This window comes from Melospiza georgiana, chromosome 18, assembly GCF_028018845.1.
Source record: "Melospiza georgiana isolate bMelGeo1 chromosome 18, bMelGeo1.pri, whole genome shotgun sequence".
In the NCBI taxonomy this organism is placed as follows: domain Eukaryota; kingdom Metazoa; phylum Chordata; class Aves; order Passeriformes; family Passerellidae; genus Melospiza; species Melospiza georgiana.
The window spans coordinates 14,119,495-14,142,447 of record NC_080447.1 but is presented as its reverse complement, the minus strand read 5'-3'; the positions used below and the strand labels follow the sequence as shown (position 1 = coordinate 14,142,447).

Sequence of the window (22,953 nt, the reverse complement as noted above, 5' to 3'; positions counted from 1 at the left end):
GGATCTTTCAATGTGCTGGAGAAGATGCCTGCCATGCACTGGAGGCCTGGACTTATACTTAGACCACCCTACCAGCCCTACTGCTGGGGAAAGGCTAAAGCCAGGAGGGAGTGAAGTAGGACCCTGAGGGGACCTGCCAGGGTGGAGACTACCTCTCTACTTCCTGCTGTTTCTCAAGCCACACCTGAAAGTGTTGGAGCAGAGGGCAGTTTCATCATAGCTGGCTGGGATGTTGGCAGCTTGGTTCCCTGTGACCATGTCCTCCAGGGATGCCTGCTGAATCACATCGAAGCTAATGCTCATGCTGGAGCCTCCTTCCATGTCATTCACGTGGTGAGACTGCAACACGGTGTTCACAGCCAGGCTCTGGATGTCCAGCTCCAGACACACTAAGAGCAGACACAGATGTCAGCAGGGAGGCAGGGAAAGGACCAGGAACACCCTCCTGCTGCTGCCAGAAGTGCTTTTCACAGGTACAGGGTGATCTAGAGGTGCTACCGCACTCAGAGGGCAGATGCTTTCACAGGCATGACTGGACCTTCATAGGTGTTGATTGAGCCTTGTCTTTCAACAAGACTCAGATCTACTGACCCTCTGGGGACCACCAGTTTTCCTGGAGGCTGCAACAGTGGACCTTAGAAGAACTCAAGCTGCCTAAGAGAGGTCTGTCCCAGCATCACCAGTGATGACCAAGTGAGCTATCCTTGGGCTGACAACATTGCAGGTGGTCTGCCAAGTGCTGCTGTCAGTGGTCATTGGTAAAGAATCCCCATTTTGATGCCTTCACATGTTTCAGGTGAGCCTTCCCTGCTCCAGGGCATGCCCATAGCATCCTCCTTACCCATACAGATGCTGAAACCCAAAAGCTGCTGGTTACAACTGTCACCATAGAGACTCTTTGGGGACTGCATCCACACCTCTGCAGGACTCACAGAGCAGGATCCAGCTCTGCCCCATTCAGTGCTCCCACTTTCCTCCCTCTTCACCTGTGGAGTAGCAGCCAGGGTTGTTGATCTCGACTGAGGCTCTCTCATCAAACTCCATGACCAGGCGGTTGTCATCGGCCTCCTTCCCCCCCAGGTCGGGGCGGGCCGTGGGGGACAGCCACAGCAGGTGGTTGTGACGACGAAGGTGGCGTGAGAAGAACAGGTCGGAGCCGAAGGTGGAGATGTCATCAGGGAGGTTTCCAATGGGGATGTGGTAGTACCTGAGGCACAGAGACATCAGTGGTCATTGGCGTGAGCATGGCTGCAGGGAAAACAGGGACCCTGACAGTCCCCTCAAGGGGTGAGGCAACTCCTGTGGTCCCACTGAGGGCATGGCAGCCTCAGGGGAACATGGCCACCTTGGGTACCTGCTCATCTCAAAAGCCTGGGAGAGGCAGGTGTCCAGGTTGAGGTAGTGGCGAATCATGCGGCGGGCGGCATGGCGCTGCCAGTCCAGGACGGAGTAGCTGATGTCGTCTACCAGCCGGATGGGGACCAAGGGGAACTCCTCCATGATGGGGATCCCACTTGCCAGCTGCTTCAGGTCCCAGTTGGACTGCACAGCCACCAATGTGGGGCCCCGGCGCTCATCCTGCAGCAAGAAAGAGACATGTCCTGGTGCACCTCTCACCTGCTCAACAGGAAGTGTCAGGTGGTGTCAGGTGCCCCATCCCCACAGCAGGTCCCCACAGTTCTGGGACAGCACACCCCAGCATTCCTGAAGCATGCACCCACCTTCAACAACACTAGCTCTCCAGCTGAGTGCAGGGATGGAGTGAGATCCTGAGGTGCCCTTGCTGCTGACACTGCCCCAGATAAGCCCCACACAAGCAAAACAAGCAGCCACTTCATGACTGTGGGTCCAGCAGTTACAAGTAGGTGTTCTTGGAAGTGCTGTACCAGTGCCTTCCACAGCATCCTTCCCTTAGTCCAAACAGTCCCAATGAAACCTTCCCCACACCTTCATCTCACCTTGTAGCCCAAGAGCAGCCGCTGGACGCCTCTGTAGATGGCCTTGGGGTCGGTCTCAGCGCGCACCTCGAAGGTGTGTTTGTCTGGGGGCAACAGCTCCTTGCCCACCTTTTCCAGCAGAGCCGCACGCTCCACTGAGAACAGGGTGGTGAGGTTTGGCATCTGGTTGCTGCGTACCTGGGTGGAAGAGAGACCAGGTCAGAGCAGGAGGAGAGCAACCCTGGGATGTGCAGTGGCAGGGGCCTTCTAAAACTTGGCAGGGATGTGTGATGCACGAAGAAACCTCCTGCTGCCTGGCCCTACCAGGTTTGGGGTGGAAGGGACCTTTAAATGTTGTCTAGTCCAACCCCCTGCCACAGATAATACATAATCTCAGAATTGTTTAGGTTGGAAAATACCTTTATGATCAAGCCCAGCTGTTCACCCAACACTGCCAAAGGCCACTACTAAACTATGTCTCCAAGTGCCACATCCTCACATCTTTTAAATCCCTCCAGGAATGGTGACTCCACCACTGTCCTGGGCAGCTATGCCAGGGCTTGACAACTCTTTTGGTGAAGTTTTTCCTAATATTCATCCTAAACCTCCCCTAGTGCAACCTGAGGTCAACTAGACCAGGTTGCTCCAGGCCCCATCCAACCTGGCCTAGAACATTTACAGGGAACAATTTCCTCCCAGTATTCTACCTAACCTTGCTCTCTGGTAGTGGGAAGCCAGTCCCCCTTGTCCCTTGTCCAAAGTTCCTTTCCAGCTCTCTTTAGGCACTGGAGGGGGCTCTAAGGTCTCCCTGGAGCCTTCTCTTCTCCTGGTTCAACACCTCCAGCTCTCCCAGCCTGTCTACAAAGCAGAAGCGCTCCAGCCTTCATCAGAGCATCTCTGTGGCCTCCTCTGAACTTACTTCAGCAGCTCCACATGTGGGGTCTCACCTGAGCAAGGCAGAGGGGCAGAATCTCTCCCTTCCCTGCTGTGGGGATCAGTTCAGGACATGGGGGCTTTCGGGGCTACCAGGGCATATGGCCAGGGCATGTCTAGCCATCAGCACCCCCAGTTTTCCATTTTCCACAGCCCTTCTTACCTTGTCAAGCACAAAGACAGCAGCCTTGCGCTGGGAGGGGATGAAGAGGCCCAGGATTGCCTTGCTGCCCTGGGCGCTGTGGTACAGGTAGATGTGGCGAATGCTTCCTGGGGACACAGAGCACAGAGCATCAGTGGTGCCCATGGGTGCCAGGTGCCCCAGGAGCCCCTCTCCAGGATGCCTCACCTGGCTCCAGGTAAGTGAACTGAGCCAGTGAGCGCATCTCCAGGTGCTCAATGTTGAAGGTTTCAGCCTCTCGCCCTGCCAGGTGCCGGACGAGCTGCCTGCTGACCATGCACACACAGCCCAGGTGGATCAGGGCACGGAACAGCAGTGGCACCTGGAATGATGGGGAGAGATGTGATGGAACAACTGCTACTAAGCTCTTCTTGGGGGTTGCAGACCTAGAACAACCCAGATTAAAAGCCACAGGTAGCACATATCTGAGGTGCCTTGGCATGAGTTTGATACTATCAGCCTTGATAAAGCTACAGAACAGGTATCTCGAAATCCACATCTACCTATCTACACCCAGACCCTACCATCAAGGTACTTTGGAGGACGTGTGGAGCAATATTTGGGCAATCTTGCTGCTCTGCAACTTGTGGTCTCTCACTCTGAGGCAGGGGCTCCATTTGAACCTCCAGATAATGGAGCATGGTGGGAGATTCACCACAGAGCCATCCTGTTTTATTAACCCCGTAGCTGTCAAGTCCACTGCTGTTGGAGACTCTTGAATGGCTTGCTGAGGAACCTGGTCCCAAACTAGTGAGAAGTAACAAACATTTGTTGCCTAATTGCTCTTCCCTTGTGCTAGTTTTAGTTGTAGAGGCCCCTCACATCTCTTCAGCAAGATGAAGCATTCCCATCTAAGTTCCATCCCTGAGGGCAAACTGTTCCCTCCCTTGCATCCCTCTGTTAGTCCTGCTGTGGTTTTTGGGATAATGATCAGAACTGCACTGCAGATGTTTAAAGATCAAGACAGAGCTTTCCTTGCCCAGGCCAGTGTCCAGCTGGGTTAACTATGTCTCTGAGGATGGAAACTCCACAACCCCTTGGGCAAGCTGCTCAACGATATTTGCAGAAGTTTTTTCTGACATTTACACTGAATTTACATGTTTTAGGTTGTGTCCACTGTTGCCCATTCTTTCCTGGGTGCCAGAGCAGAGCCTCTTCTCCACTCTTCCCATCAAGCAGGTCCCCTGAGCCTCTTCTGGGCTGCACAGTCCAACTCACTCAACCTCCCCTCAGATGACAGATGCTGGTACCCCATGACTATCTAAATCCCTTCATATCTTTAAAACTTCTCCATGTCCTTCGTTTTACTTCAGCTGCTCATTTAATTTTCTCTAAATTTCTTGGTTTTTTCTCTTCCCACTTATTAAACTCTACTAGAGTGGAGAAGACTCAGGTTTTTCTAGAGGAAGGTCTATAGATATAAAGAATTTGGGTACAAGCCAGTCACTTCAGACAAGTAAACTGAAGGACGTTTTGCCTGCTGCTTACCTAACCTCAGTAGGGTTTGGCGAGGACCATTTTCAATTGATGATGGCATATATGGTTCAACCTTTTACATCACCACAGGATTTCACAGCCTCCACGTAATCATTAAGTGTTGTGCCTTGCCTTGAGAGACTTTTCTTCAAATTTTTCAGAAGTAGAAACTTGAGGTGAATAAAAAAGTTTTCTTCAACTATGTCCCACTGGAATGCTTCATAAGTTACACCAGTAACTCGAGTAGCAAGTCTCCCAACTCTGTGATGATCTTTTTGCCCTTGCAGCCTCCTGCACCTCAGAAAGCATTTCATGGCCAGTGGCACCTCTGCTCACAGCAAAGCTTGTCCTACTCAGGACTTTTCATCCATAACAATCCTACGGTGCATTTCAGTATCAAATTCACCAGCATTCATGCTTTCTTTAACTCCACTCTTACAATGGTGTGGTCTATTCTGCCACTTCCATACAGGTCAGGTCTTTTCACTACAGTATCTTCTTCGTTAAATTCCTGTCATCAAGTTTTGATCTGCTGGACAAACCAGCATCCTCACTGGAAGCAAGCATCCCAGGTTCCCACCTTCATTCTCAGCATTGGCAAATTGAATTTTAGCCTCATTGCTTTATACAGAATTTCATTTAGGTTGTTCTTGCTTTTCCCAAATTTTATAGTTATATGCTGTTCTTATATCTAAAGCTTTTACAACTTTGTTTTAGAGGACATGGCACTCAGACCTATGTATCACTCAACATATGTTGGGTTTTTCCCCTGCTTTACTCCAAATGCCCTTTCTCTTTCCTGGTTACAATACCAGCAGGCTAGGTCAGGACTAGTTTAGAGGAAGCTCTCAATTTCTTTCCCCAAAGTTTCCTAACTCCAAATAAACTGAAGTCCCTTTCTCAACATACTGTAACCCATGAGCTGATGCCCAGCACTTCTGTCCATATGAACATAATTCCCAGTTTCCTGGACAATGTCCAGGATCTTGGATTTTTGGTGTCTCACCACTGGAACTCAGACTAACAAGCTACTGCTCAGGAACCCTTAAAGACGAGCACCTGAAGGAGTTACCTGTGTCTCATACACTCCCTCGATGTCCGGAGCAGAGAGGTCTGCATTGATTTCGTTGATGTGCTCTTGGTACATGTCTTCAGGAACAGAGTATTCATACAGGCTGTAAACTAAGTTGGAGCGGGGCAGGATTCTGTTTACCTGCCAAGGTAAGGGACAGGATAACTGGGACACATCCCACCACATGGCACCACTGCCAGGAGCCAGACTCTGAGCCAGGCCAGCTCCTGGTGCCCTCCCCTAAGGAAATCAGTGGGTTATGCTCATGCACGTTACAAATTCCTTTAATAGAGAACTTGATTTCCAGGCAGACTGGGATTAGCAGAGGGACTAGGGCCTGGATGAGGGATATCCATGGGGTAGGAGGTGTTGCGTGGCAGATGCTTGTAACTCCTGCTTACAGGGGAGGTGAAGTGCCTTACCTCAGTGAAAGCAGCTGTTTCCCCTTCCAGAAGGGGTAGGTCCTCACCTTCCTGTAGGCTGTTCCCTCCTCAGGCTTTGGGACGCGCTGGTTGACATAGAAGACACGGGGGATGCTCAGCTTGATGCAGTGCAGGTCGCTCCCTATCACCGCCCACAGCCGGAACAGCCCAGGCTGGCTGGTCTCAGCAATCTGCAGGACATGGGGCACGAGGTCAGTGCTAGCAGGAGATCCAACATGCCATCAGTGCTTACATCTACACTGCAGAGCACTCTGGAGGGATCTATATGGTCAGTTGGTGGCTACAACCAAAGTGGGGGCTTAGAGAGTCATCACTTTCAGCTCTGGAGTCTCTGTGTCCTGCTACTGTTCCAGGGCACAATGAAGGAAACTCTGCCTCTGGCTGGCCAACCAGCTCCAGGGATTGTCATCCAAATCACTTGAAGTCCTGGACCTGCAGCTCTGACACCTTTCTGGAGGATGAAGTGGGTGACAGGGGCTGGGCTTAGGTGGCCACACATAACAAAGGTTTGTAAAAACACCTGGTTGACACTACCCCACCTCTTCATTTGTACATTGTCGGCTTCTAGGTACCACTGGAATCTCATGTCCAGTGCTGGGTTCCTTAACACAGGACATAGACATAAGGAAAAGAATGAAGAGCCACAAGGAGGAAGAAGGGATTGCAGCATCTTTCATATCAGGGAAGACTGGCAGAACTGGGACTGTCTATCTCAGAGCAGAAAAAGCTCAGAGGGATCTCATCCACATATATATACCCAATGGGAAGTGCAGAGAGGACAGAACCTGACTCTTCCCAGTGGTACCCAGTGGAAGGACTAAACATCATAGGCACAAAGCAGAATGCAGGAGGGTTCCTCTGCATGTCAGAAACTTCTTCCCTGAGAAGGTGAACCTGGTCCTGGTTGCCTATGGATGGAAGTGGTGCTCTCCATCCTTGGAGATATTCCAGGACATGTTCCTGAGACCTCAGCTCTGGGTGACCCTGACTGAGCAGGATGTGGGACCAGAGGCACAGGAAAGCTGCCCCAGCCTCAGCTGACGTTTTTGCCATTCTGTGACTACACAGTGCTGCCCGCAGGCTGAACTAGAGCTGCCCCACCAGCAGATCTACCCACGCATCTCAGAGTCACCAAGAATGACTCTGTCGACACCTGTTTCCATCCAGATGTGTGTGAGTCTGAGGCTCTGCAGTCCCTCCTGGGCTCCCCAGGGCTAACACTTACATGGGGTAGGTCAGGGCTCCTGAACTTCACCATTTGACCACAGAGTGTAAATGTGAGGCTTGTGCTCCAGGCTGCCCTGTGGCAGGTCCCCTCCCCAGTACCTGCACGACCTGCCAGGGCAAGTCCAGGATGCTGCGCGCTGTGCGGCGCAGGTAACTGCCCAGCCCTTTGGACAAAGCATCGCGGACCGCGCCGCCGCCTGCCGCCCCGCCACCCTCCAGCCGCCGCCTCTTCCTCCGCTCCTGCCGCTGCCGAGCCTGCAGCTCCCACTTCTTCTGGTGGAAGCGCAGCCAGACCAGACGCTCCTCCTGAGTGGGGGGACCGTAAGAAAGAAATCAGCAAAAGCGTCCCAGCCCCACAACATCACACCATACAGACTAGCCCTCCAGCCTCCAGTCTCACATCATGTTTTGCCCCAGCTGTGAAGCCACCACCCCCTTTTCTCTATCAGTGATTGCTTTTCTGTGTCCTGGTTGTATTTCTCTTTGTATCCCAGAACCATGTGTGTTCAGAGTGTGGGTTCTCAGAGTGCAGCTGTGAAATCCACAGCTTGCTCCTGGAAGCATCCAAGCTTCGATGGATGAGTACAATCCTGGGGCATCCCCTGCACAATCTGCTTCACCTACTTTGGTGGTGCCAAGGGATGGAGGTGGGCCCAGGATCTCTCGCCAGGACTGGGACAGCTCCAGGTCCTGGGACATCTCTTGGCTTTCCTCTGCTGCAGGGATGCGCTTCCGCTTATTTGCAATGGGAACCAGTGGCAGAGGGATCTTGACAGCCCCAAAGTCCTCTATATCACTGACCTGTGAGCTGGGTGTCCCCTCCACAGGCGGGTTGGCAAGAATCTGAGAGAGCAAGGAGAACAGGAGTATAGGGGCTGCAAGAGAAAAGCCCCACTGGCACTGCCAGCACCTTTCCCTCCCCATCTTTACCTGTTTCTTGCCTTTTGAAACAAAAAGCTCATTGATTTTTTTCTGTTTGTACACATCATTCTTCTCCAGGAGCTTCTTGTGAAGCCAGTCTGGGTGTCGGACCCGTGGCACTGGGTTCTTTACCTGCAGAATAGCTCCAAATCACACTGAGTCCCCTGCAGAAATCCTCCCGTCCACCCCCTCACAGCCCTGTACCTGCTGCAGGGCTGCAGGAATGGTGATGATTTTCTGGATGGTGCTGCCCAGCCTCTCGATGTAGTAGTCCCAGTCTAGGATCTGGAAAGAGGGCAGAGCTTGGGCAGAAAAGAAAGCCCCCAGACACAGGATCAAACATCCCAGTAGCACCCTCACCCCAGGCCCCTGCTTTGTGAGCACAAGAGGCCACCACCCAGGTTGTGTCTCCAACAGGACAAGCCCGTGTCCCAGATGTGGTGTCACCCGCAGGGATGCCTCACTCACTGCGCGGATGTTCAAGTCCTGCAGCGAGGGGCTCTTCAGCCATTTCCGGAGGTAGTGCTTGCGCACACTGGGCTCAGCTTGGAAGATGGCAAGGGGGATGGCCCTGGAGAAGGCAAGCAATCAATGTCCCAGCACCCCACAATCTATTCTTCCAGCCTGTGGAGATCCTCCAGGCTTCTCCTAAACTCCTGCGAGGCCACTGGGCTGTCCAGTGTTACCCACTGCCCTGCTCATGGCCTATGCCAGATTCAGGTGATCACCTGGCCATGTATTCTACCTCCCTCCTTTCTTGCTGCCTGTGCATCCCCTCTTGGTTTCTCACACACTGCCAGAAGTCCTGGCCCCTCCAGGTGGGGTTACCTCTCGGTGACAGGAGACCCTTCTGGTTTCTTGGAAATGATGAAACGGCAGCTCAGCCCTGCATCCTTCACCATCTGGTCCCCCAAAAACTCTGCCAGGCGCTTGGCAGTGCTGATGGAGGTGGACTTCTGCTCCCCGTAGTCCTCCAGTTTGCGTGACATGGAGCGGTTCTCTGAGATGAGCTCAAATAGCTCTGAATCAGGCATGTTGGCAGCCTGAAGGCCAGGGAAAAGCCCAAAGTTAGCAAGAACTAATGATCAAACTTTGCTGCTGTTAGAAAGAGGGAACACCACACACAGCTGATGTGTCTCTTTACTGGGAGCCTGGGGATTGCTTCCCAGTGCAGCTGCCAGTGGGATCTATAGAAAAGAGGGTGTGTGGGTTTCAGGTTGGCATCAATTGCATCAGCCCAGCTGTGGCAGTACAGCTTTGTGTTGTGCATACAAAGTTAGGCTCACCAAGAATTTGTTGTAAAACAGCATCACAAAACGAAGGACTGTAGAGGATCAGAACTAAACATGTTTTGTCTCAAACATTCTGAGTTTTGCTACAGGAAAGGTGTGATTAGAAGAGAGTGTCCCACAGAGGTGTGGCAGTGCTGTTCTGAGCCAATTCCCTGCTATGCCTTAAGACTCAGGCTTAGTCCCCTGTCCAACACACATCCATAAGGGCTTGCTGTGCATGAAAGGGAGCAAAGAGGTCCCCTCTCTTCTTTTTCTCCTCTCTTTCTCTACCACTTTCTTTGTCTCATTGTTTGCCCCAGCTCTTGACCATCCATATGGCATGACCAAAGCAAGACCAACACAGATCTAAGGACTGGTGATATTGTTTTCTTCACTTGCTTTGCCTGAGCAAACGGCCATCATATTCTACTTCATACTTGGTATTGAACCCTGTTGTGGGAGTGGGGAGCTTTTGTAAAGGTATGTTGTGGCTTGTTAGCCAGGACCTTTGAGTAGTGGTGTTGTGGCTCATGCACCAGCACCTTTGTGTGATGGTGTGTTGCAGCTTGTTAGCCAGTACCATTGAATACTGGTGGTCGATTGGGACTTGTGAGCCAGTGCATTTTGAGGAGCTTGTGGTGGGAGTTGAGAGCTTCTTGAAGTGTTGCGTACAAAATTAAGGGCTTGTTTGCTTCCACTCTTGTGGAAGTCTATTGTAAGAATTGGTTTGTTGACTAACACCTTTTGAGTTTATGCAGTGGGCTGGTTGCTGGAGTTACAGCGACTGTACAATAAAACATAAAGAGTTCCTGACATGTGACCGGTGTCTTTGTTCAACCTGATGAGAATTTATGATGAACATCATGCCCCTGGACCAGCAGGTCATGAAAAGGACCCAGTTAGACTCTTGTTCCCTCCCACCCTCTTATCTCACAGAATCATTTGGGTTGAAAAGCCCTCTAGTATCACCAAATCATTCCCCCAGCAGTACCAAAGCCACCACTAACCATGTACACTAGAGTCACATCCACACAGCTTATACATTCCTCCAGAGATAGGGATTCCACTACTGCCATGGGCAGCCTGTGTCAGAGCTGTACAATCCTTTTGGAGATGAAATTTTCTCTATTACTCAACCTAAACCTCCCCTGCTGCAATTTGAGGCTGTTTCCTCTAATCCTGTCATTTGTTGCCTGAGAGAAGTGCCCAGCTCCCATGTTGGGAGTTGTACATGGATTGTGGGAGTTGTATGTCCCATGTGGTTCCATGCTATTTGTCAGGGAGTTTTAGAGTAAGAATGTCCCCCCTGAATCTCCTCTTCTCCAGGCTGAGCCCCCACAACAGCTCCTCATTAGCCTTGCATTCCAGCCACTTCCCCAGCTCTTTTCCCTTCTCTGGACATGCTCCAGCCCCTCAATGTCTTTCTTGTCATGAGGGGTTCAAGGTGCCTCACCAGTGTCCAGCAGAGGGGGATGGTTACTGCCCTGGTCCTGTTTGCCACGCTATGGCTGGTACAGGCCAGGTGCCATTGCCCTTCTTGTCTACCTGGGCATGTGTTTAGTCACTGTTGATCAGCATCCCCAGATCTTTTCCTGTCAGGTGCCTTTCCAGACCCGATGCCCCCAGCATGGAGCAGTCCACGGGGTTGTTGTGACCCCTGTGCAGGACCTGGCACTTGGCCTTGTTGAACCTCACACTACTGGGTTTGGCACATGGATATCCAGCCTGTCCAGTTCCCTCTGCAGGGCTTCCTGCCTTCCAGTAGATCCACACTCCCACCCAGCTCAGTGTCATCTATGAAGTGACTGAGTGTTAAAGTGGCACAGGAGACCCCTGACTGTGCAAACAAAGTCCACCCTCCCACAGTGCCTGAGCAGCTCAGATGCTCCTTCCCAGGCTCCACCTTGGAGTGCAGACTTGCTGAGCTGTGCCTACCTTGCTGTAGAGCACATCCAGCCAGTAATCGGCCACCTTGGCCACAGAAGCGTAGACCTCCTCCAGGGTGCTGCCTTTCAGAAAGGCTTCGAACACAGATGACTGGAATATCTTCACCAGCTGCAGTTCTCCCCGGCGTTTCACCTCAAACCCCTTCAGCTCAGCCAGGGACCCATCCTCATTGAACACGGCGTACCTGGGAGAGAGTGTGAATAAACCTGGCCTGCACCAAGGGACACATCCCTCAGGGTGCCACCCGTGTCCCTCCTGCCAGGCTGCTTCTCCCCATGCCTTTGTGCCACTATCCAGCATGTTCAAAGGAGCCACAGCTGCACCTGGATAATCTCAAGTATCTACAGCTTCTCTAGCAACCTTGGTCTAGAAAAGGACCTCAGCTCTTGCCCCAGATCATCCACACTGACTCATCGAACCACAGGGGAAGTGATCTCAAAGATTATCCAATCCCATGCTCCTGCCATGGGCAGGACACCTTCCACTAGGCCAGGTGGTTCCAAGCCCTGTCCAGGCTGGCCTGGAACACTGTGGAGCTGCCAAAGCTTCTCAGGGCATCCTGTGCCAGTGTTGCACCACCCTCACAGACAAGAATACCTTCCCAATATCTCATCTAACCCTGCTCTCTGGCAGTGGGAAGCCATTCCCCCTTGTCCTTTCCCTCTCAGCCCTTGTCCAGAGTCCCCCTGCAGCTCTCTCGGAGCCCCTTTAGGCCCTGGGAGGGGCTCTGAGCTCTCCCTGCAGCCTTCCCCATGTAAACACCCCAGCTGTCCCAGCCTGGCTCCAGAGCAGAGGGGCTGCAGCCCTTGGAGCATCTCCATGGCCTCCTCTGGACTCAATGCAGCAGCTCCGTCATTTCTTGTGCTGAGCACGCCAAACCTTGATGCAGCACTGAGGGTGAGGAGTGACCTTAAATCTTGTGTAAGTAAGGGAAGGAGATGAGAGCCCAAGAGGGGAAATGAAGATATTAAGAAGAGATTTAGAAAGCAGGAAACTGGCAACTCCAATGCTGGCAGAGAGGTTGAGAGAAAACTGGATGCAGCCACGACACACTTAAGGGAACATTCCTCCCTCTTGCCTTTTCTTTTCTTGCATTGCTTTGCCTTTTACAGCCCTGAAAATTATCGGTACATCTCAAAAAAACCCCAAACCACCATTGTGGGAATAACCAGTGAGAAGAGGGGATACTCAAACCTGCTTGGCCAGCCCTTCTCCCACCTACCCACATTCCCAACAGCACAACCTTTCCTTCCTCCACTGACCACGGTGCCTGTAGCCATCTCCAGGCTGTTGTGCTTGGAGAGTGACCAGGTAATAAATGCCCTTTCTTAGACCCCTAAACTATAGGAATCCAGAGCTCCTGAGGAGAGTTGTACAAACACAGCCCACTGAGAGCTGAGCAACACTTTGACTCTTGCAAAAGGGTCTGAATGCCTGGAGAGGGGCACTGGTAGGGAATGGTGTGTGCTGAACCTTGTCCTGTCAGGGATTAAGCACAAAATGTTCAGAATTATGAGGACAGAGAGTGCTGGGGACAGCAACAGCATGTTTTGGAGTCAGATCCAGGTCTGTGGGCTGCCACCCAAAATAATGGATGTTAGTGCTCTAGCTCACATTCTTGGTTAGGAGGTGGTCGTTGAGAAATCAGTGAAGTTTGGGTACAACTATCCCATAATGTGACAGTAATGGCAGAACCAGTCCTACTTACAGATGGAGAGGGAAGGGCAAATACATAGGAGAAGTGTTACTGGAAGTCTGTTAACACTTGAAAAATAGGAAGGCAGGAACTGCTAAGTTTAAACAGATTGGATTGAATAGAAGCAGTATTAGAAATCCTCAGAAGCAAAGTCAATGTTCTCCTGCACACCTCAGAGCCAAACAGGCAGATGTCTGGTCACTAGGCTGGAGAAATGTAATTTTCCTGTTATCTGCTAAAATTTACTGCCATAGTAGCTGCATTCAATGATCTGACATAAGGAACTTGTCATTTAAAGCCAGTGACTCAAATGCTGCTGGCTCTGGAGGCAAGGACCAACATGCCCCACATGTACAAAGGCAACGAGATCCTTAGTCTTTCAACTCAGGGGAAGAGACAATATTTCAAGCTTTGAAATCTCACCTTTTCTTCAGCTTCTTGCCTTCCTCTTTGGAGGCTGGAAGGATCATGGCCAGGTATGGACCATCCACTTCAAAAAAGATGCTGTTCTCTGAGCGCGTGACGTAGGTGAGTGAGGCTGGATCCTGCAGCTCCTGGTACTGGTCATTTGTGAAGCCTTCCTGTGGCACAGCCCCAGGAGAACAGTTTCAATCTACAGCTGCCAGGTCACACCAGGGGATGCCCCTGGGACACACCCTGCCCAAAGGGACACCTGAGCACCCCTCTGGGAGCTATAGCACAATTTAGGACTCAAAAGTCAAAGCACCTTTCCTGCCTGTTGAGAAGAAAAAGGCTTTGTACCCTAAAATGATATTTCCTTCTCTTACAGAGCCTGGAGTAAGCAGAGCATTGGTTTAGACCTTGTGCTGGACTCCCTACCAGCACAAGTAAGCATGCACCTAACCTGGCCTCTCACAGACCCCCTCTCTGAGGAGGATATTGAGCCTCTTTCTCCACTCAGATGCTCTCCAGGGCCATCACCCCCAACATCTCACCCACTACATAGGGAGTGGACATGGAAGAGGGGCTCTCCCAACTCATCAGCTCTCCATCTCCTTTTCCCAGGCTGCAGAGCTGGCCTGGACAGGTGCCAGACTCACTTTCACCAGGATGTTCAGCATGGCACCTGGGTAAGAGATGGTTACTTTTGGCTTCTTGATATTGGTTGACTTGATGACAAAGTTCTCTGGGAAACTGTTGGGAAGGACACACCAAATCCCATCGGTATCCAGTTCTAGAGGTCTCCTAGGGAAGAAAGGAAGAAGGAAAGAAGGAAGGAAGGAAGGCCACTGTCAGGAGCAGAGTGGATGAGAGGTGAGGATCAGTTCTGTGTCCCCTACTAGGCAGCAGCCTGTTCCATCCACTGCTCCCTTCTGCAAAGGGAACCTTTAAATACAACAGCAGTGTCAGGAATCTGAATGCTCATAGAATGAGAGAATCACAGATCACTTGATGTTGGAAGGAACCTTAAAACTCATCACATTCCAACAACTCTGTCATGGGCAGGGACAACTTTCCCTAGACCAGGTTACTCCAAGCCCTGTCCAACCTTGAAACACTTCCAGTGATCCAGGGGCATCTACAGCTTCTCCAGGCAACTTGTGCAGAGAATTTCTTTCCAATATGCCATCTAACCCTGCCCTCTGCCAGTGGGAAGTCGCTCCCTCTTGTTCCACCACTCCTGGCTGTTGCCCAAAATCTGCCTGCATCTTTCTTGGAATCTCTTTAAGCACTTAAAGGGGCTCTAAGGTCTCCCTGGAGCCTTCTCTTCACCAGGATGAAAACCACCAGCTTTCTCAGCCCTTCTTCCTCACAGGAAATGTGTTCCATCTCTCTGAAAACTCAAGTGTTTAACATGCTCCCACATCTGTCCTAGATGCAGGTGGACCTTCTTCAGCTCAGCACACACTTACCCAATCTGCTCGATCAGCTCTCTGGCCTGGGTGATGATATTTGCCCCTGTGAAGCAGACAATGCCAGCCATTTCCATGGAGTACCAGCGAGCTCTGTGAGCAGAGAAGTCACAGTTAAAACAATGACATATCTCCTCCAAAACCCAGCTATGGAGGGGCAGGAGGATCTCTAGGGGAAGAAGGGCAAGAAACACAACATTGTTCTCCTATGAAATTCTCTACTTCTCATGCTCCAGAAAAGCTGAGAACCCACTTACTGACAAGATTTCCATCATTTAATGTCTGGTAAGAGTCTCCAGGATGAGGAGTAGTGGGTAGAAGCAAGAGAAGAGTGTTACAGGCAGGACCTACTCTCATCTTGGTGCTTCAGGAAGTGACTACCTCAGCAGGACAATCCTGGTTTCCAAGGGTCCTCTCTAGAGGATCCTGGATGGCTCAGGGGAGACTTACCCTTTCCGCATGACATATCCATAGAAGGAGTTGAGGATGCACTTGTGGGCCAGCTGAAGGGAGTCATAGAGGATCTCCATGTTCTTGCAGCGTTTCACTTCAGAGGCATCTCCGGTCTCCACTGCTGCAGACAGCTTCTTCTTCCACACCTGCATGCCAAGGGCAGAGTCAGGACAATTCCACATATCACTGCTGGTGGCACCCAACTGGTTTCCACTCAGTCCCAGCAGAGCATTGCAGCTCCACAGGAATATCTTTGCCAAAGATCAGCATCATGAGTCAAACATCCCATTTTATTTTGCAGCACAGGAGGGGTTGGCCAGAGGCACTTTGTCAGTTGTCAGATGAGACTTGCAGCTCCCATCATTGATCTGAATTCAAGCAGCACCAGCTGTGCTGCACCATATGTGTGCAGGGAAGAACTCAATACACTGCCTGATGGAATCCACCACACCCGGATAACAGCAGAACCACCAGTGTAGGAACAGCCTCTCTGTCAGCCCTGGGAATCATAGCAAAAGAGGCAGCAGGGAGGAACTGCAAAGCAACAGGCTCTTTAATTAACTCTGTCAGACATAGAGCCCCTGGGCCTCCTAGAATAGTTTGGGTGGAAGGCACCTTAAAGCTTATCTCATCCCACTCCCTGCCTTGGGCAGGAACACCTTTTTACTAGACTAGGTTGCTGTAAGTCCCATCTAACCCAACTGGCTTTGGACACTGGAGGGATGGGCCAGCCACAGCTTCTCTGGTCAACCTGTGCCAGCACCTTATCTCTCTCACAGGGAAGATTTTCTTCCCAATAACCAACACAACCCTGCCCTCTATCAGTGGGAAGCCAACAGAGTAATCCTTTGAGGTTTTCAGCAAGGCACAAGAGGTCCCCAGGCTTGGCAAGACAATTTGAGCAGCACCCAAGCTCGGTACCTTGTGCAGCCCCTTGAACTCATATCGGCGGTCCCGGAACGCTCGCACGGTGTCCACGTAGAAAGAGTTTTCTCGTTGGCAGATGGTGGTGACTCGCTCCTCCACCTTGGTGACATGGATCTTCTTGTACGCCTTGCGGCAGTAATCTGGTCAAGGCAGGAGGCAGAGGGAGGTTGTCAGGGATGGCTGCCCTGCTACAGAGGGATGAACAGAGTAGGGATAGGGAGGCAGCTAAGCATAAGGCATGCGTGAGTGGGGGACAGCCCTACTGCAAAGGGAGAGGAAGATCCCAGTAAGGAAAGATGCAGCACCTCTTTATGGAGGTGGAGGGCCAGGGGGAAAACAAACTAATCATATGGCCCAGCTACAACCCAGGCTCTGCCCCCAGCCAGTTGGGTGGTTCTGCTGGACAGCTTCCCTCCAGGTGATAGGATAATGTGATGTTTCTCTTTTATTAACTGGCTTTATTTAGCAGCCTGACAAAAAAATGGAGCCATTCACATTTCAGCTAAAATCCATGGCTCTCCAAGAGAAAGGGAAACACTGACAGAGGTATCAGTGCCTGGCTCCTTGTAGGAAGCATGCATGAGTCTGTTGGGATCCTGGAGAAGTTCTGAGACCAGCCTGACTTCACCCCACAGCCTAGGAGGGGTCACTACTGCTGAATACCGCTCATGGTCCACGGTGTAAAACACCGCCAGGATCATCACCTTGATTTTTTTACCTGCTAGGCGCTTTTTCTCATATTTGGCTTGTTCTTCCTGGGAAAGCTCGTGGAAGGCACGGGGTGGTCCATCAGGGAACAAGGGAGGGAACTTCTCTGACTCCAGCTGCTGCTGGATGCGGTGGTACTCACTGCGGCTGGCAGGCACTGCAGAGGAGGGCAGTGATCAGTCTCTCGGAGGAGAAGCAGGAATTTGGCTCCTTCTCTGTGGGCTGTACTTACTGAACTCTCCTCTCCACTGCCACGTCATCCGGCGCTGACAGTTGGCACCTGGCTTGTTGAAGTCACAGGCAGCACATGTGGCCTCATCCACCATGGCAGAGGGCTGGATGCAGTAACAGACACACAGGTGTTAGAGGGGACAAGTCCCCAAACCACAACTCATGCCAGAACAGGTGCTGAGTGGCAGGAGAGGACAGGTGTGAACATCAGAGATAGTACTCAGTGAGATCCCCTTTCCAGAGCCTTTCAGGAGCACAAGCTCCTCAAAACAACAGCTAGGTTTCTGGGAAGAGTTCTAGCTAAAGCTGCAGCTGAGTCTCTCAAGACCTAGCCATCCAGAGAAGGACAACAGAGCCAGGGAAGGGGGTGAGCACAAGTCTGGTGAGGAGCAGATGAGGAAGCTGAGGGCTCAGCCTGGAGAAAAGTAGGCTCAGGGAGGACATTCTTGCTCCTACAACTCCCTGACAGGAGGGTGAAGCCAGGCTCTGCTCCCAGGGAGCAAGTGAGGAAACAGCCTTAAGTTGTGCCAGAAGATGTTTAGGTTGGATATTAGGGAAAAATCCTTCACTAAAAGGGTGACCAGACAGTGGCACAGGCTGCTCAGAGTGGCATTCTCCTGAAAGTATTTAAAAGCCATGTGAATGTGCCACCTGGGGACATGGGTTAGTGGTGGCTTTGGCAATGCTGGCAGAGTGGTTGGACTCAATGGTCTTAGAGGGTTTTTCCAACCAAAATAATTCCGTGATTCCACAATTCCATGGCAGCTTGACCAAATTTCATACCCAGCCTCATCTGCTTCCCCTACCCTGCGCAGAAAGTTCAGCCCCTGCTTTTAAGGGGATCCAGAGGGACCATCAAGGTCATCTGGAAATCAGATTAGGAGACACAAGACTCATGTTACCCACCTGCAACCTGTTGGTCAGAATGATGTTGGGGTACATGGCCCCCACATCCAGATGATAGATAAGAGGACATTCAATTCTGTTGGGAACATCCTTCAGGGAATTCAACTTGGCCTTGATTTCATCACAAACCTGTGGTGAGGTAAAGAGAACTGAAACTAGGGCAGGAAGGAGTTAATGAATCAAATACTTTTTGCATTTAGTTTTTCACAGTCTCACTCGCCACAGGCTCTGGGGATGGATCTAAAGGACCAAAGGAGCAGAGCAGGGTCTCCTCAACACTGCTTTAGGTTTTGATTTCGATATCCAGAATAAGCTATTCCATAGGGATACCTGGGAAGTGGGAGCAGCTGCTTCCTAAATATGACTTGATTGAGGACCTTTTCAGTGCAAATGGGTTAATGGAGACAACAGCAAAAGACCAGAGGTCCCCAGTCTAATGCTGCCCTCCAAGAAACTCCAGACTTGGATTTGGAGAGAGGCAACCTGCACTTTTGTAGCTGATAAGAAGTGGGGAACAAGAGCATTTGGGATATCTGAGGGGGTCTGCCTTGTCTCTAAATTCCTTCCCAGCTCTCTCAGAGCTTTGCTCCTGGTTGAACCCATGAAGGGAAAAGCAGGAGCTGCATTCTTCAGATAGGGCAGAGACCCTGATCTCCAGGCTGGGATGCAGGACTCAGCCTGCAGATGGTCTTCTTAGGTCTTTCTTTGTAGAACATAAACCAAACCCAAACAAGCATTTTAGAGCTGCAGTCCCAGTTTCCTGCCCAACTCAGCCATGCTGCGGGTGTTGTACCTCCTGGAAGTTGGTGACCTGATCCAAGGGAATACCCTCCTCCTCCTCAATGGCATGCTGCAAAGTCTTCTCCACATGCTGCACCAGGAAGTCAAAGGCAGCAGGATTCTACAGGGACATGGAGATGGCAGTGAGGCTGTAGGCAACTGTCCCTGGCTGCAGGCCAGCAGCTTCTGCCCCATATCCCTGTCCCTGCTTTGCTTGTGGACCGCTAAGCCGTAAGGGATGTGTTGAGGCACTGGGGGAGTTGATAAAGGTAGCAGAAACAGGTAAAAAGCCCTCAGAAAGGGTTCAAAAGCATTCAGTTCAGTTTAAGAGAGGACAGGACCCCAAGTGACAGAGGCCTAACCTCCAAGAAACACTGGCTGAAAAACAAACCCAAAACCCTACTTCACTACCATCCCCTGCTGTCAACAAGCACTGGATTGCTTGCTCTCCCACTGAAGCACAGATGGCCACTTAGAGATCTCCTCCCACCCCGTCCCAGCCCAGCTTCAGGTGGCAAGGGTCTCCTGGAGGTTGCCAAGCACTGGAATGGGCTGTTGAGGTCAGTGGCAAAATCACTGTCCCTGAAAATGCTCAGAAGACATGCAGATGTGGCACTTGGGGACAGTGGTGGCCTTGGCAGTGTTGGGTTAACAGTTGGACTTGGCAGCATTAAAAGGCTTTTCCAACCTTACTGATTTCTGTGATTCTAGATGCTGCCCTGGAAGCCCAGCAGGGATACACTGGAGCTGCCAACACCAGTGGAAATGCTATCCCTCCATGAGGCCAGGGGCTGGCTGCTGGCCCGTTACCATTTTGAAGCGGCAGGGAATGTCACTGCGGAACACCCCCGATTCCAGTGCTTCCACATGGCCTCCCACATAGGTCTCTGAGTCCAGCACATGTCCATCTTCTGTAAGCTTGTTGAATTCCTGCTCCTGCTTGTTGGGGAAGATGATGTTGGCATGATAGGCCTGAACCATCAGCAGTGCCTCGCACAGTGTCCCAGATCCTTTTCTTAACACCTGCACATGAGAAACCAAATCTGGATTCACATTCAAAAACAGTAGATTCAAATATCAGGAGGAACTGCTTCCCTGTAAGTGTGGTGAGGCACTGGACTGGCACAGGTTTCCCAGAGAACTGTGGCTGTCCCATGCCTGGAAGTGTCCAAGGCCAGGCTGGACAGGGTTTGGAGCAATCTGGTCTAGTGGAAGGTGTCCTTGCCCTTGACAGGAGGGTGGATGAGATTATCTTTAAGATCCCTTCCAACCCAAACAGTCTGTGATTCTGTAGAAGTGCTGTCCCAGCACTGACAAGACTGGACTGTCACACAACAAGCTGGACAGCTTCAGCTGGTGACACATCTACAGCACCACTCCATCAAGTGCCTTTGTCAGCTCAACCAGGTGGGAACAGACTGACATCTTCTACATGCTTGACAGCTTCCTTCATCATCCTCCCTGCAGCTGACAACGGCCAAGTTGAACAAGTTCACTGACAAGTGAACTTGGCTGAGCATGGAGCATCAGCCATACTTTCTGGCTTTCTAGCTCCAGCCCTGCACTGCCGAATGTCAGGTGTCTTCTTATAGGAACCTGTCTCCAAACACCCTATGGCTGTAGGAGAAAGGAGCAGCCTCTAAATCCACCCTCCCTTCCTCCCTGCCACACATGCAGAGTATCTAAGCAGTGGGAATCAGAGCTGTGGCCAGAGCATCCCTGCAGAGTGGGAATCATGGTACTTCACCCAGAAAAGAGATAATTTTGGGAAAGCACTCACCTCATCAGGCTCCATGGGAATGATGGTACACAAGGCAAAAATGAAGGGATGCACATACTTCATGTACATGTAGTAAGTAGCAACAGCATCAGACACTGAGTAGGTGGCCAGGGTCTGTCAAGGAACAAGAGAAGCAAATGAATCCCAATCCCATGTGAGAGTGGTTCAATGACAATGATCTTTCATTGCTTCCTGCTGGACATTCTCCTATTAGCAAGAAGGAAAAGGCGTATTTCTCCATAGCCTTTGGGACTCTATGGGTCTCAGGAAGCTGCTACAGGGCTCAGCAGAACCTCCTGCCATGACACCTGGAGCACTAACCCTCTCCTATTCCTCCAGCAGGTCTCAGTTCCTCATGGTGTTTCTGATTTCACTGATGCTTTTCACCCCACACTAATGTAAATAAATACAGAGAATGCACAGTGCAATGCCAGGGCCAGAATCACTTCAGGGGAATCCTGTTCCTTCTCCCTGTGAGCTCTAAGGCATGGGAAATCTGGGGAGACAGATTCAGTTAATTTCTCAAAATCCACTCTAACTTATAGACTCAGTCACAGTGCAGCTTGTTTTCCCATAGAGCACAAGGAGAGAATACCTGAGGCTCCTCCATGGCCATCCGGCACATCTCCTCAGGGTCCAGCTCCACTGGATCATAACCCAGTTTTGCTTTAGCTGCTGCTTTCAGGTTGTGACTTCCCACTGGGAGGTAACTGTCTCTCTTCACCCACCTGGACAGAATCAGGAAAATATCAGTTTGTGCAGAGAAACCAGGCCTGACCTTCAAAACAGGGTCAAGATTGTGAAGGGGACCTCGACTACCATGTCTCTCACCAAGGACAGCCCAGCATCCAAGAAGAGTGGATGCAGTTGGACAAGGCTGTCCAACTTTAGCTAGCCCAACCAGAACAGCCCCCAGTGTCCATCTCCCCACCACTGCTCATAATTTCCACCTTCCAGCTCCCTCAGTGGCTTTAAGATAAAAGTTTCACCGCTGAAGAAGACCCCACCTGCAAGAACATCCAGCTGTGCTCCAGAGCCCAGACTCTCCAGGGGGGAAAACCAACATAAAACCCTACAGTTCTGTCTCTCCCATGTCTCCTTTCCTCTTCCCACTATGTCAGGAGGCTGGTAGGTGAGGCTATAGTCCCTTTCCCTGCTCCAATGGCCAAACTTGACCCACTCCCTCTCCCTTTCTCTCTCCTCCCAACTCAGCAATCAAACACCCAAGGCTACAGGGCAAGAGCAGTCTGGGAACCCTTCAGGGGAAGACTTGGCAGCTCCTTTGGAATGCAGCACACCAAGGGGAAAAAGACAACACAGGAATGCATTATTACACAGCTGAAGAAGGTGACACACAAAGCTTCCAACAGACAGAACATGAGAACACTATTCAAATACAACCATAGGTATTTTATCCGAACTGAAGAGAAAAAGACACAGCTATGTGTAGAGGGGCTGCATTCAGTACCTCAGACAGTCCATGTGGATGCACTGGGATGCTTTGTACTCTCCCTGGCTGTCCTTCTGAAACCCAATTTCCTGATACATATTAATTCCATGAGCTGCTGCTCTTGCTTCCACAAAGGGCCTGAGGAAAGAGGCAGCATGAAGAGAAGGAGCAGAACAGCCATTTTCCTGCATCTCTAACAACAGTTCCATAATCACTTTGTTACAAACTACCAAATTATTTTTCCTTGTGATTTATCTGTTTACAGACTTCCAGGCAGGACTTGAAACAACCTGGTCTAGTGGAAGGTATGCCTGGCCATGGCAGTGAGGTTGGAACAAGATGATTTTTAAAGTCTCTTCCAACCCAAACAATTTTGTGGTTCAAGAGGCAAACCTGCTTGCTTGTATCCTGCATCTGAAGGCAGAGGTCTGTAGTCCCTCTCCTCCTGCTTCCCCAGGCTCATCTGCACACTTCTTCCAATATCCTCCAGGTCTCTTTTGACCCACTCCCTGCTCTCCCATGACTGAATTCATCCATATGCTGACATTCCCACATTGCCAAGGGTTTAAAAGTAGCTCAGGCAAGTGGATGGGACTCTTCAGAAGTCCTACTGCCAAGTCAATGACCACAGGATTTGGTGAGGTGCAGGACATGGCTGCCCCATATCTGGCCACATGACCTCCCCACACTGTCTGAGCTATGGAAGGATGTTGAGTACGGAACCTGACCTTGCCCTCTAG

General features: G+C 51.0%; 1 protein-coding gene across 1 annotated transcript in view; it reads right to left on the bottom strand.

Moving 5' to 3' along the window:
- POLE (DNA polymerase epsilon, catalytic subunit) overlaps window positions 1-22,953 on the bottom strand; it is a 33,349-nt gene that overhangs the window by 3,797 nt on the left and 6,599 nt on the right. Inside the window, exons 11-38 of the mRNA XM_058036756.1 lie at window positions 22,232-22,351; window positions 21,359-21,491; window positions 20,764-20,877; window positions 19,794-20,006; window positions 18,997-19,104; window positions 18,204-18,332; window positions 17,299-17,401; window positions 17,077-17,223; window positions 16,353-16,498; window positions 15,429-15,577; window positions 14,979-15,071; window positions 14,166-14,310; window positions 13,528-13,685; window positions 11,397-11,592; window positions 9,019-9,233; window positions 8,659-8,761; window positions 8,395-8,475; window positions 8,200-8,322; window positions 7,894-8,112; window positions 7,369-7,575; window positions 6,069-6,212; window positions 5,600-5,740; window positions 3,220-3,373; window positions 3,034-3,140; window positions 1,959-2,135; window positions 1,355-1,578; window positions 987-1,207; window positions 185-389 (exon numbers count right to left, since the gene is read on the bottom strand). Coding sequence (XP_057892739.1) covers window positions 185-389; window positions 987-1,207; window positions 1,355-1,578; window positions 1,959-2,135; window positions 3,034-3,140; window positions 3,220-3,373; window positions 5,600-5,740; window positions 6,069-6,212; window positions 7,369-7,575; window positions 7,894-8,112; window positions 8,200-8,322; window positions 8,395-8,475; window positions 8,659-8,761; window positions 9,019-9,233; window positions 11,397-11,592; window positions 13,528-13,685; window positions 14,166-14,310; window positions 14,979-15,071; window positions 15,429-15,577; window positions 16,353-16,498; window positions 17,077-17,223; window positions 17,299-17,401; window positions 18,204-18,332; window positions 18,997-19,104; window positions 19,794-20,006; window positions 20,764-20,877; window positions 21,359-21,491; window positions 22,232-22,351 — 4,275 coding nt within the window. The remainder of the gene's footprint in view (window positions 1-184; window positions 390-986; window positions 1,208-1,354; window positions 1,579-1,958; window positions 2,136-3,033; window positions 3,141-3,219; window positions 3,374-5,599; window positions 5,741-6,068; window positions 6,213-7,368; window positions 7,576-7,893; window positions 8,113-8,199; window positions 8,323-8,394; window positions 8,476-8,658; window positions 8,762-9,018; window positions 9,234-11,396; window positions 11,593-13,527; window positions 13,686-14,165; window positions 14,311-14,978; window positions 15,072-15,428; window positions 15,578-16,352; window positions 16,499-17,076; window positions 17,224-17,298; window positions 17,402-18,203; window positions 18,333-18,996; window positions 19,105-19,793; window positions 20,007-20,763; window positions 20,878-21,358; window positions 21,492-22,231; window positions 22,352-22,953) is intronic.